Here is a 13,935-nt window from a genome sequence, read left to right as displayed (position 1 = left end):
GAAGCTCTGCACAGGTGTGCATTTTATAATCCCATCCTGATTTAATTATGTTATGTTCAAAGTACAGGAGAAGGGTTGGACCCATGTAGGCCTTAAGAATGATCTCCTCATGTAACGATGAACCTGAATGACTGGACCAGCATCACATGTGGAACAGACGAGGTAGAGCAGGCAGATTATTCCTCCCACGAGGTCGTTAATCGGTCAGCTGGATTTTTACTGACAAATAGTGATGTGGCAATTTTTCCTGAAAATAATTCGACTTCCTGAAGCTTGGAATCTAAATCCTTTATACTGCTGCGTTCAGCTGGATTTTTTTCCCGGTGTGTACCCCGGTTTAGAATAGGTACACCGTATCCCTGCGGTGTCGTAAGAGGCGACTAAAAGGGTTGGCGTCAGGAAGGGCATCCGGCCATAAAAACATTGCCTCAAAAAGAGAACCATGACAATTACAACTACATATGGGCAGGGTACAGCCCGAAGTACCCCGTGGGGGACCCCACTCCCTCTCGTCAAAACTCAAGGTGGGGAACCCGATCGAAGCAAGGGTGGAAATCACTCCATTTATGACGACGAAACGTCTGATGCCCGAAGTGGAGATCGGTTTCTGAGGTTTGGGGCATGGAATGTGGGGACAATGACAGGGAGATCAGGAGAAGTGGTGGAAGTATTGGTCAGAAGAAGAGTGGACATATGTTGTGTGCAGGAGACGTGATGGAAGGGAAGTGGTGTGAGAATGGTGAAGGGGAGGCAGGGACAGAAATACAAGTTTGTGTGGCAAGGGTGCCCGGAGGGCGTGAATGGTGTTGGTGTCCTGTTTTCTGAGGAGTTTGTAGACAGTGTGGTGAGTGTGACGAGAGTGAGTGAAAGGTTGATGATGGTGAAAATGATGATTGGAAAGCACTTGGTGAACGTCATCTCGGGATATGCTCCACAGGTTGGTCGGAGCGATGAAGAGAAGGACAAGTTCTGGTGTGCAATAGAGAAGCTGATGGAAGACGTGAAAGATAAGGAAGTTGTTGTGGTAGGAGGAGACCTAAATGGACATGTGGGAAGGAGTATGGATGGTTTTGAGGGAGTTCATGGGGGTTACGGATATGGTGTGAGAAATGGAGATGGTGAAAGGATTTTGGAGTTTGCTGATGGAGCTGATTTGTTGATTTGTAATACTCAGTTCCAGAAAGAGGATAATAGGCTTGTTACATACACGTCAGGTGGGTCGACGACAACCGTTGACGACCTGATGGTGCGTAGGTGAGATAGGGGGCACCTCCGGGACACAAAGCTGATCCCGGGGGAGGAGGCTGTGTTCACAGCACCACTTGGTTGTCTGCGACATAAGGGTGAAAGGTGCGAGGAGAGCTCGGTGGGTGAAGTACCAACCGAGAATGAAGGTGTGGAGGTTGAAAGAGGTGACAATGAGGGAGGCAATAAAAGAGAGGCTGAGTATGGGAGAGGATGATGTGGTTGAGCTTGAAAGTGGTTGGATGTCAATAAAAGATAGTCTGTTGGGAGCCGTTGGTGAAGTATGTGGATGGACAAAAGGACCACTGAGGCACTCGGAAACGTGGTGGGATGATGAAGTTGGAAAGAAGATTGACGAGAAGAGGGAGAAGTTCAAGGAGTGGCAGAAAGCGATGGGTATGGGGGCAGAAAAGGCAGGGCATGAAAGTTATAAGGCAGCCAAGAAGGCTGCAAACAAAGAAAGAGGTAGCAAAGGCGCAGAAGGCATGGAGGAAAATGTTCTGAGAACGCTTGGATTTGGAAGAGGGTCAGAGAGCGGTATTCAGGATTGCAAAGCAGATAGCGAAAGAGAGGTGTGATGTGTAATAGGGTGAGTTGCTTGAAGGATGAAGGGGGACAAATCGTTGTGGACCCAGATGGAATTAAAGGAAGATGGAAGAGACATATGGAAATACTGTTGAATGCAGAGAATGAATGGGATGGCAACATAGAGAGTAACCCAGTTTTAGGACTGGCAGAGAAGATAACCGTTGAGGAAGCGTAAAAGCAATGAAGAGTAGAAAAGCGGGAGGGCCGACGGGAGTTGTGGGAGATATGTTGAAGGCAGCAGGAAGTTGGGGTGTGAAGAGAATGACAGAGATCTGTAATCTGGTGGTGAAAGAAGGCCGCATTCCAGTGGTTGGGAACTGAGTACACTCGTCCCTCTATACAAGTGGAAAGGTGACCCTCTGGACTGTGGCTCGTATCGAGCAATAAAGTTATTGGAGCATGGAATGAAGGTATTGGAAAGGGTGTTGGAGAGGAGGATAAGGAAGAAAGTGAAGATTGACGAAATAGAGTTTGGATATATGCCAGGAAGAGGAATGACAGATGCGCTTTTTATTGTGAGGCAGATGCAGGAGAAGTACATGGAGAAGAGGAAGAAGTTGTTTCTTGGGTTTGTTGAACTGGAGAAAGCATTCGATAGGGTTCCACATGAAGTAGTGACATGGGCATTGAGGAAGTTAGGAGTGGAGGAATTGCTGATCGGAGTAGTGATGGCAATGTACAAAAGAGCGCGCACAGCTGTAAGGACGAAGGACGGGAACAGTGGTGAGTTTGAGGTGAAGGTGGGAGTGCATCAGGGTGTCGGTAATAAGTCCACTACTATTTGTAGCTGTGATGGAGGTGCTGGCTCGGAACGTAAAGGAGGGTTTACCGTGGGAGTTGTTGTATGCAGCTGATCTGGTGTTGATTGCAGAAAGTATGGATGGACTGAAGGAGAAGATGAACAAGTGGAAGGAATGTATGGAGACAAAAGGTCTGAAGGTGAATATCAGAAAAACGAAGGTGATGGCAAATGGTAAAGCATGTGGTGAGGTGGAAAGAACTGGGAAGTGGCCGTGTGCTGTGTGCAGGAAGGGTGTCGGAGTGAATTCCATTCAATGTACAATATGCGCTGAGTGGGTTCATCAAAAATGTAGTGGTCTGAGAGGGTCATTTACCAGTGTGGCAGCTACATTCAAGTGTAAGGTGTGCACAGAGGGAGCTGCAGATGGAGGAAATGTTGAGTTGGATCTTGGAGACGGCGTGAAGCTGGAAGGTGTGAAAACATTTTGCTACCTCGGAGACATGCTGAATGGAGAAGGTGGATCAGCCTCGGCAATGGTTGCTCGAGTGAGATGTGCATGGAAGAAGTTTCGGGAACTGAGTGGTGTGCTGACAAGAAGGGGAGTGTCGTTGAAGCTGAAGGGAAAGGTGTATGCTGCATGTGTGAGAAGTGTTCTAATTTATGGGAGCGAGACATGGGTCATGAATGTAGAGCAGCAACGAAGGTTGGAAAGGGTGGAAATGCGAATGGTTCGGTGGATGTGCGGAGTATCGTTGAGAGAGAGGAAGACAAATTCATGAATGGTGAAAGATGATGGGAATAGAGCCTGTGATTGATGCTGTGAAGAGGAACAGGTTGAGATGGTTTGGTCACGTGTTGAGGAAGGATGAAAGTGACTGGTTGAGAAGAGTGATGGAAATGTATGTAGAAGGAAGTAGAGGACAGAGAAGACTGAGAAAGATTTGGCTAAAGATGGTGGAGGAAGAAATGCGGGCAAGGGGGTTAACAAGGGGAGATGCAGAAAATAGGGCAAAATGGAGAAGATTGTCATGGGGACCGCAAGGCTAACCCCCGCTCTAGCAGGGAAAATGGCCTTAAAATGCCTGTTGTGTTGTTGTTGTTCAGCTGGATTTGAACACACAATTTCTGGGACTCCAATCTAGTGTCCTCTCCAACAAGACACCACTGTACTCCCAACAAAGCACATATATATATATATATATATATATATATATATATATATATATATATATATATATATATATATATATATATATATATATATATATATATATATATATATATATGTGTGTGAGCACCTCGTACAGTAACAAGGAAGTGCTACAATATACTGAATTAGTTTTATTGGGAACCTGTGTCATATTCTGATGAAATTGGCGAATGTTTTGCCTTTCGAGTGCTGTTAACCAGCCATGGGCTGAATGATATTGTGGTAACTGAGTAATCGTTTCTGTTTCTTCCTTTATTCACTGACAGAGTATCAACCTGGAAAGCAATGAAGTGGAACAGTGGGACCGGCGGAGAGACACTGGTAAGGTCAATATGGTTGAGGACCTCTGCTGATTCGCTGAATTACAATTTCTCATGTTTGCCCAATGGTTTTGTCGTAATGGTGGTAGTGGTTCTGCAACATCGAGGATGACTTTGTATGTTGATCTAAGGCTCACAGAGGGGTTTGAACATACATTGCATGCAGGACAAGGACATTAAGGAAACATGAATGTCGTTTTACATGAGTTACAAAGACACAAGTAGACGATGGTCAGTAAATGGGATTTGAACCTGAGATCTCAGTATCAGTAGTTGTGTGCTCAGATTGAAAATCCCAAACAGGAATGTGTGTGTGTGTGTGTGTGTGTGTGTGTGTGTGTGTGTGTGTGTGTGTGTGTGTGTGTGTGTGTGTGTGTGTGTGTGTGTGTGTGTGTGTGTGTTTCATTGTGTGTGTGTGTGTGTGTCTGTGTTTCAGTGTGTGTGTGTGTCCGTTTTTCATTGTGTGTGTGTGTGTGTGTCTGTGTTTCAGTGTGTGTGTGTGTCTGTTTTTCATTGTGTGTGTGTGTGTCTGTGTTTCATTGTGTGTGTGTGTGTGTGTGTGTGTGTGTGTGTGTGTGTGTGTGTGTGTGTGTGTGTGTGTGTGTGTGTGTGTGTGTGTGTGTTTCAGTGTCTGTGTTTCAGTGTGTGTGCGTGTGTTTCAGTGTGTATGTGTGTTTGTGTTTCAGTGTTTGTGTTTCAGTGTGTGTGTGTGTGTGTGTGTATGTGTGTGTGTGTGTGTGTGTGTGTGTGTGTGTGTGTGTGTGTGTGTGTGTGTATCATTGTGCGTATTTCAGAGTGTGTGTGTGTGTGTGTTTCAGTGTGTGTGTGTTTCAGTGTGTGTGTGTTTCAGTGTGTGTGTTTCAGTGTGTGTGTTTCAGTGTGTGTTTCAGTGTGTGTGTGTTTCAGTGTGTGTGTTTCAGTGTGTGTGTTTCAGTGTGTGTGTTTCAGTGTGTGTGTGTTTCAGTGTGTGTGTGTTTCAGTGTGTGTGTGTTTCAGTGTGTGTGTTTCAGTGTGTGTTTGCGTGTGTGTGTGTGTTTGTGTGTGTGTGTTTCTCTGTGTGTGTGTGTGTTTGTGTGTGTGTGTTTCTCTGTGTGTGTGCGTGTGTGTGTGTGTTTCAGTGTGTGTGTGTGTGTGTGTGTGTGTGTGTGTGTTATTTTAACTTAATGAAGAAGCAATCACTGATTAAAGTTTAAAGGCCCACTCATTTTAGTTTAATAAACATTGAAATGCACATCAGGAGACCATAACCACCGTTTTCAGCAAGTAACAATCAACCAGAATCATCAAAGTCAGACCAGGCAATGTTCTTGGATGTTGGAGAATGTCGGCTCCTGTCTGAATATCATGAAGCATGACCCGGAAAACATAGCAATATAACTGCATGTTGCGAGATGAATAATTTTTTCACATTAATAATTTCGTATGCCGCGTGTGGCAGCTGGTTGCATAATTTCTGGGATTGGTCATGTGCCACTGATGCAGTGCCCCCTGTAGATTAGGGCAAAAAAATAAAAAGATTGGCAAAGCCCTGGCGGTCGCTCGCCTACTCATCGCCAGGAACACCAAGATATTTTACGCGCACAAACTGATGCTGACAGACAGGACTCCCAGTTTGACATCCATCACCCACGTTGATGCCTCGCCGTGCATGCGAGACACCAGGATGATAGTTTGTATCTGGGCCATGATTCAAACCCAGGATAGACTGCTCAAAGGTGTCCACCTCTCGACCACCCCGCCGGCCCTACCCTTTTAATGAAAGACATCGTTGTGATTCTGTTTGTTGTGAAATATGTGATGGGAAATGAAAGTCTCACCAATATGACCGTTAATTACCCTGCACACATGAAGCGAAAAGCGGGTTTAAGCAATTGGTTCATGTCCGTCCATCCATATGTCTGTCTGTCCACAAACGTCAGTTTATGATCGAGGAACAACGTGGGGTAACATGTTCTATGACCCCTATAGTTCCACAATGTTACGTATTTTGGACCTTGCGTGTGGTTAAACATTCCAGGAATTATAATAGGCATTCCAAACTTTACGTACATCTGTCACAATGTGGAGGTATTTAAAAATAATGCACTTCTCAGCATGTACATGAAACTTGAACACACTGAAGTCCTTATACGAGGCTGAGGTACGAGAGCTGTTGCTCTGACATCACAGACAGGTCGGTGGAGTCTGTTTTATTGTTTGCTTATTTTTATTTATTTATTTATTTTTTAAACCATCTCTTGCTCCCTCTGACCTCCAGCCCCACACCCTCCCCCCTCCTTTCCTCCTTCCATCCCAACTACTCCAGGACACATACATTATTCCAGTAACATCCTTTTGGTTAAACTCCCAAAAATCAGGAAATCCACCCATGTGCACTCTTGTTCCTCTTCTATCTCGTTTGTGGAATCAGTTCAACTCTTCAAGAAGTGTTTCAATCCCACTACCTCCTTCCATGGCTTCAAGCGAGTGGTGTACCACTGTCATATGATGTTTTTCCCATCCTGACCCACAATCTTTTTCTACTCCCACTAACCCTACCTAACCTGACCCTCTTACTTGCAGGGTTACCATTTCCTTCCTCCTTTTTTTCCTGTCCATTCATTCCCTTATTTTTATCCAACTGTGGCACCTCTGTCAGTTCATCACCTCTCTTCCATGACCATTGATCTCATATAATAATATTGATGTGTCGGTCAGATTCCTAGGCCTAACTGCAAATGGACGTGTAACTATTATACAGCTTCATTGACATGCTGTTACATTGGCATGGCTGGACTTTACTAATTCCACTGCAGCTGAAATCGACATACGTTGCTTCTCAAAAATTTGAAATTGGCTCGGTTCAGGCATCAATTCTTGTTTTTTCAGGATATGTTGGGGAAAAACTATTTGTGGCAAAACCAAGAGGACATGTTCGGTCATATTTTACGAACTAAAATGCATTCAAAACCAACCAAACACACACACACACACACACACACACACACACACACACACACACACACACACACACACACACACACACACACCTACCTCAGAAGAAGAAAACTTTGAGAACAAGAAAACTTCACAGCTTGGTCCATGAACTGTGATCCCTTACCCAACTGGATGTGGATACCTCTAGACCTGGGGGAAATCCGTTCCACTTTCTGAAACCCACATATGGAGATAACAACCAACAGACATGCGCAGACACACGCACAGAAACACACACACACACACACACACAATGGACAGACATACAAACATACAAACAAACAGACATACACACAAACAGACATACAAACAGACATGCAAATAGACATGCAAACAGACATACAAACAGACACACAGACAGACAGACACACAGACACGCACACACACACATGCACACACACACAAACATGCACACACAGACTGACACACACACACACACACAGATGGACACACACACATATGGACACACGCAAACATACACACACAAACAGGCACACGCAAACAGGCACACGCAAGCAGACGCACGCAAGCAGACGCACGCAAACAGACGCACGCAAACAGACGCACGCAAACAGACGCACGCAAACAGACGCACGCAAACAGACGCACGCAAACAGACGCACGCAAACAGACGCACGCAAACAGACGCACGCAAACAGACACACGCAAGCAGGCACACGCAAGCAGACACACGCAAGCAGGCACACGCAAGCAGACGCACGCAAACAAACAAAGACACTCTCCACTACCCTTATTAGAAATCCTGGTAAAGCCAACACATAGATTTGTCCAACCACAACTGTTTTAGCAGCATCTGCTCCCAGGATAGAGCAGAACTTCTGTACTGAAAAGAGCCACATTGATGACGTTGATTACATTTAATTGGAAAATGACAAATTTTCACAACTATGTTTCAACAGCTATCAACATTTTTGGAGAGTTTGTTTGGATGTCGATAACCAAAATTTCGGCTTGTTTTTCCTGTTTAACCTAAGACAATCTGAGGCCAGAAATCCTCGTCTCCCTTTACATGCAATTAAACGAACTAAATGAGTTAATAATAAATCCCAGAATAGTGAATGCACTCGTAGACGAAAAGTGATTGGTCGAACAAGAGATGATAACATAAGACGACTTTTTAATCCCTGGAATGAAACCCAGCAGATCGCGTGTGACCGTTCCTCGATGTGCACTCTGCATTGATTAACAACGAAGAGGGAGACGTGGCTTTGGGTCACAGTTTGAAGAGAAGCAAAGTGAGCTTTGTCATTCAGCTGGATGTTTGGTTAAGTGGTTCAAGACTTCTTTCTTTCTCAACCGACTGATGTGGCTTTGATTGCGATGCCAGCTCGGTCTCGCCAACCCGCGCTTGGCGGTCGTGGCGGGTATACCAAACATCTCTCGACTTGAGTTCAGGGAGGCTTTCACCCCCTCGTGGACCGAAATATGATAATGGTGAGAGGTGGGGAGCTTCTGTCAATTGTGCCGCTGGGGAAGGTAGCATTTGTCATATTTTGCAATAGGATGCGTATTTACGCTTTAAAATACGGAGACTCGTAGCCGGACTTGTCGGTGCTCAGCGAGGCTGGCAGGGCGAGCTGCTCCTTGGCGAGACCTTATGCCATGCTTGTTAAGCAAAGTCGTCTGGATGCTTGTACAATGATGCCTTTTTCTTCCAGATGCACAGTGCCTTTTTGTTGCATTCATGGCAAGCGCAGCGGCGACCAAGCCCGCAGGTTGCCTGTAGAGAAAGCAGGAATGCGGACTCCGTCCAAAATCAATACCAATGGGTGTACGCTCGACAACACAAAACATGCGATGCAAAATATACCTTCATGAAAGTCGATCGTCCCTCATGCGCATCACTCGTTCTGCTCCTTCGCGTGAAATATTGTGAGCAAATGAGGAGACCTTCTTTCTATTTCGTGGTGTAATGCTTAGTGGGTCGTGCGTTCCACTGCGAAGAATTGAGCCTTTCAAGTCTTGTTCTAACAGGGATAAAATGTGGATAGGTGGTGGGTATCTGGGCATGCTATTGGGTGCTGTATTTCCTGATGAGTCACTCACCGAGGTTTCGAACATGTTTATCGTTTGACTCTCAGGTGAGAGTGGCACCGATGAAAGGCAGTGGCAAGGTCGTGACCAAGGTCGTCTATCGATTTCCATGTTGATGGTGAAAGTTTTCAAACGGGGAGCTTTTCCTGTCCCTCTGAGGTAGTGTTGCAATGTATATAGTTGGACAGTCCGTCGGACAGATTCAGTCGGACAGAGTCAGTCGGGCAGAGTCAGTCGGGCAGAGTCAGTCGGGCAGAGTCAGTCGGGCAGAGTCAGTTGGACAGAGTCAGTTGGACAGAGTCAGTTGGACAGAGTCAGTTGGACAGAGTCAGTTGGACAGAGTCAGTTGGACAGAGTCAGTTGGACAGAGTCAGTTGGACAGAGTCAGTTGGACAGAGTCAGTTGGACAGAGTCAGTTGGACAGAGTCAATTGGACAGAGTCAGTCGGACAGACATCGATGGTGGTGTAATCTACCACGTTTGATTGAGCTTGATTCTTTGTTACACTCTCGCTTAACCCATGCATTGTATATGAAGAGCATTCAAAAATTAATCTATTACGCAAACTGAAAAGAAAGAGTAAAACGAATTGTACCAAAGGATTTATTTATTTTGCATTTGCATTGCATTTATTTCATTTATTTTTGCATTTGTTTTTGAAAGGTTGGGCCTTGCAGAAGGGAGTTCAAACATAGGAACTTGTTGATGAGTATCCAGCGAGCTTCAAACAGGGACTTGTTGATGAGTGTCCATCAAGCTTCAAACATAGGGACTTGTTGATGAGTGTCCAGCGAGCTTCAAACAGGGACTTGTTGATGAGTGTCCAGTGAGCTTCAAACAGGGACTTGTTGATGAGTGTCCAGTGAGCTTCAAACATCGGGACTTGTTGATGAGTGTCCAGCAAGCTTCAAGCATAGGGTCTTGTTGATGGGTGTCCAGCAAGCTTCAAGCATAGGGTCTTGTTCATGAGTATCCTGCAAGCTTCAAGCATAGGGACTTGTTGATGAATATCCCGCAAGCTTCAAACATAGGGACTTGTTGATGAGTGTCCAGTGAGCTTCAAACATAGGGACTTGTTGATGAGTGTCCAGTGAGCTTCAAACATAGGTATTTGTTGATGAGTGTCCAGTGAGCTTCAAACATCGGGACTTGTTGATGAGTGTCCAGCGAGCTTCAAACATAGGGACTTGTTGATGAGTATCCAGTGAGCTTCAAACAAAGGGACTTGTTGATGAGTGTCCAGCAAGCTGCAAACATAGGGACTTGTTGATTAGTGTCCAGCAAGCTTCAAACATAGGGACTTGTTGATGAGTGTCCAGCAAGCTTTAAACATAGGGACTTGTTGATGAGTGTCCAGGGAACTTCAAACATAGGGACTTGTTAATGAGTGTCCAGTGAGCTTCAAACAAATGGACTTGTTGATGAGTGTCCAGCAAGCTTCAAACATAGTGACTTGTTGATGAGTGTCCAGCAAGCTTCAAACATAGGGACTTGTTGATGAGTGTCCAGCAAGCTTCAAGCATAGGGACTTGTTGATGAGTGTCCAGCAAGCTCCAAACATAGGGACTTGTTGATGAGTGTACAGTGAGCTTCAAACATAGGGACTTGTTGATGAGTGTCCAGCGAGCTTCAAACATCGGGACTTGTTGATGAGTGTCCAGCAAGCTTCAAACATAGGGACTTGTTGATGAGTATCCAGCAAGCTTCAAACATAGTGACTTGTTAATGAGTGTCCAGTGAGCTTCAAACAGGGACTTGTTGATGAGTGTCCAGCGACCTTCAAAATATGGACTTGTTGATTGTCCAGCGAGCTTCAAACAGGGAGTTGTTGATGAGTGTCCAGTGAGTTTCAAACATAGGGACTTGTTGATGAGTGTCCAGTGAGCTTCAAACAGGGACTTTTTTATGAGTATCCAGCGAGCTTCAAACATAGGGACTTGTTGATGAGTGTCCAGCAAGCTTCAAGCATAGGGTCTTGTTGATGAGTGTCCATCAAGCTTCAAGCATAAGGTCTTGTTGATGAGTGTCCAGCAAGCTTCAAGCATAGGGTCTTGTTGATGAGTGTCCAGCAAGCTTCAAGCATAGGGACTTGTTGATGTGTGTCCAGCAAGCTTCAAGCATAAGGTCTTGTTGATGAGTGTCCAGCAAGCTTCAAGCATAGGGTCTTGTTGATGAGTGTCCAGCAAGCTTCAAGCATAGGGAGTTGTTGATGAGTGTCCAGCAAGCTTCAAGCATAGGGACTTGTTGATGAGAGTCCAGCAAGCTTCAAGCATAGGGACTTGTTGATGAGTGTCCAGCAAGCTTCAAGCATAGGGTCCTGTTGATGAGTATCCTGCAAGCTTCAAGCATAGGGTCTTGTTGATGAGTATCCTGTAAGCTTCAAGCATAGGGTCTTGTTGATGAGTATCCTGCAAGCTTCAAGCATAGGAACTTGTTGATGAGAGTCCACAAAGCTTCAAGCATAGGGACTTGTTAATGAGTGTCCAGCAAGCTTCAAACATAGTGACTTGTTGATGAGTGTCCAGCAAGCTTCAAACATAGGGACTTGTTGATGAGTGTCCAGCAAGCTTCAAGCATAGGGTCTTGTTGATGAGTGTCCAGCAAGCTTCAAGCATAGGGAGTTGTTGATGAGTGTCCAGCAAGCTTCAAGCATAGGGACTTGTTGATGAGAGTCCAGCAAGCTTCAAGCATAGGGACTTGTTGATGAGTGTCCAGCAAGCTTCAAGCATAGGGTCCTGTTGATGAGTATCCTGCAAGCTTCAAGCATAGGGTCTTGTTGATGAGTATCCTGTAAGCTTCAAGCATAGGGTCTTGTTGATGAGTATCCTGCAAGCTTCAAGCATAGGAACTTGTTGATGAGAGTCCAGCAAGCTTCAAGCATAGGGACTTGTTAATGAGTGTCCAGCAAGCTTCAAACATAGTGACTTGTTGATGAGTGTCCAGCAAGCTTCAAACATAGGGACTTGTTGATGAGTGTCCAGCAAGCTTCAAGCATAGGGACTTGTTGATGAGTGTCCAGCAAGCTCCAAACATAGGGACTTGTTGATGAGTATACAGTGAGCTTCAAACATAGGGACTTGTTGATGAGTGTCCAGCGAGCTTCAAACATCGGGACTTGTTGATGAGTGTCCAGCAAGCTTCAAACATAGGGACTTGTTGATGAGTGTTCAGCGAGCTTCAAACATAGGGACTTGTTGATGAGTGTCCAGTGAGCTTCAAACAAAGGGACTTGTTGATGAGTGTCCAGCAAGCTTAAAACATAGTGACTTGTTGATGAGTGTCCAGCAAGCTTCAAGCATAGGGACTTGTTGATGAGTATCCAGCAAGCTTCAAACATAGTGACTTGTTAATGAGTGTCCAGTGAGCTTCAAACTGGGACTTGTTGATGAGTGTCCAGCGACCTTCAAAATAGGGACTTGTTGATTGTCCAGCGAGCTTCAAACAGGGAGTTGTTGATGAGTGTCCAGTGAGTTTCAAACATAGGGACTTGTTGATGAGTGTCCAGTGAGCTTCAAACAGGGACTTTTTTATGAGTATCCAGCGAGCTTCAAACATAGGGACTTGTTGATGAGTGTCCAGCAAGCTTCAAGCATAGGGTCTTGTTGATGAGTGTCCATCAAGCTTCAAGCATAAGGTCTTGTTGATGAGTGTCCAGCAAGCTTCAAGCATAGGGTCTTGTTGATGAGTGTCCAGCAAGCTTCAAGCATAGGGACTTGTTGATGTGTGTCCAGCAAGCTTCAAGCATAAGGTCTTGTTGATGAGTGTCCAGCAAGCTTCAAGCATAGGGTCTTGTTGATGAGTGTCCAGCAAGCTTCAAGCATAGGGAGTTGTTGATGAGTGTCCAGCAAGCTTCAAGCATAGGGACTTGTTGATGAGAGTCCAGCAAGCTTCAAGCATAGGGACTTGTTGATGAGTGTCCAGCAAGCTTCAAGCATAGGGTCCTGTTGATGAGTATCCTGCAAGCTTCAAGCATAGGGTCTTGTTGATGAGTATCCTGTAAGCTTCAAGCATAGGGTCTTGTTGATGAGTATCCTGCAAGCTTCAAGCATAGGAACTTGTTGATGAGAGTCCAGCAAGCTTCAAGCATAGGGACTTGTTAATGAGTGTCCTGCAAGCTCCAAACATAGGGACTTGTTGATGAGTATCCAGCAAGCTTCAAGCATAGGGTCTTGTTGATGAGTGTCCAGCAAGCTTCAAGCATAGGGACCTGTTGATAAGTGTCCAGCGAGCTTCAAGCATAGGGACTTGTTGATGAGTGTCCAGCAAGCGTCAAGCATCGGGTCTTATTGATGAGTATCCTGCAATCTTCAAGCATAGGGACTTGTTGATGAATATCCCGCAAGCTCCAAACATAGGGACTTGTTGATGAGTGTCCAGCGAGCTTCAAACATAGGGACTTGTTGATGAGTGTCCAGCGAGCTTCAAACATCGGGACTTGTTGATGAGTGTCCAGCGAGCTTCAAACATAGGGACTTGTTTATGAGTATCCAGTGAGCTTCAAACAAAGGGACTTGTTGATGAGTGTCCAGCAAGCTTCAAACATAGGGACTTGTTGATGAGTGTCCAGCAAGCTTTAAACATAGGGAATTGTTGATGAGTATCCAGCAAGCTTCAAACATCGTGACTTGTTGATGAGTGTCCAGCTAGCTTCAAACATAGGGACCTGTTGATGAGTGTCCAGCAAGCTTCAAACATAGGGACTTGTTGATGAGTGTCCAGCAAGCTTCAAGCATAGGGACTTGTTGATGAGTGTCCAGCAAGCTTCAAACATAGGGACTTGTTGATGAGTGTCCACCAAG

At 45.3% G+C, this 13,935-nt stretch overlaps 1 protein-coding gene across 5 annotated transcripts in view; it reads left to right on the top strand.

Annotated features, from left to right (window-relative positions):
• PLCE1 (phospholipase C epsilon 1) overlaps positions 1 to 13,935 on the top strand; it is a 296,731-nt gene that overhangs the window by 186,022 nt on the left and 96,774 nt on the right. For all 5 annotated transcript variants that reach the window (XM_068106883.2, XM_068106878.2, XM_078771858.1 and 2 more), the window contains exon 11: positions 4,052 to 4,106. In XM_068106883.2, the coding sequence (XP_067962984.2) occupies positions 4,052 to 4,106 (55 nt within the window). The remainder of the gene's footprint in view (positions 1 to 4,051; positions 4,107 to 13,935) is intronic.

Source organism: Myxine glutinosa, chromosome 2 (genome assembly GCF_964187855.1).
Source record: "Myxine glutinosa chromosome 2, kmMyxGlut1.1, whole genome shotgun sequence".
NCBI lineage: Eukaryota > Metazoa > Chordata > Myxini > Myxiniformes > Myxinidae > Myxine > Myxine glutinosa.
The sequence above is the reverse complement of the archived record's forward strand: the minus strand, read 5'-3'. Positions and strand labels throughout refer to the sequence as shown.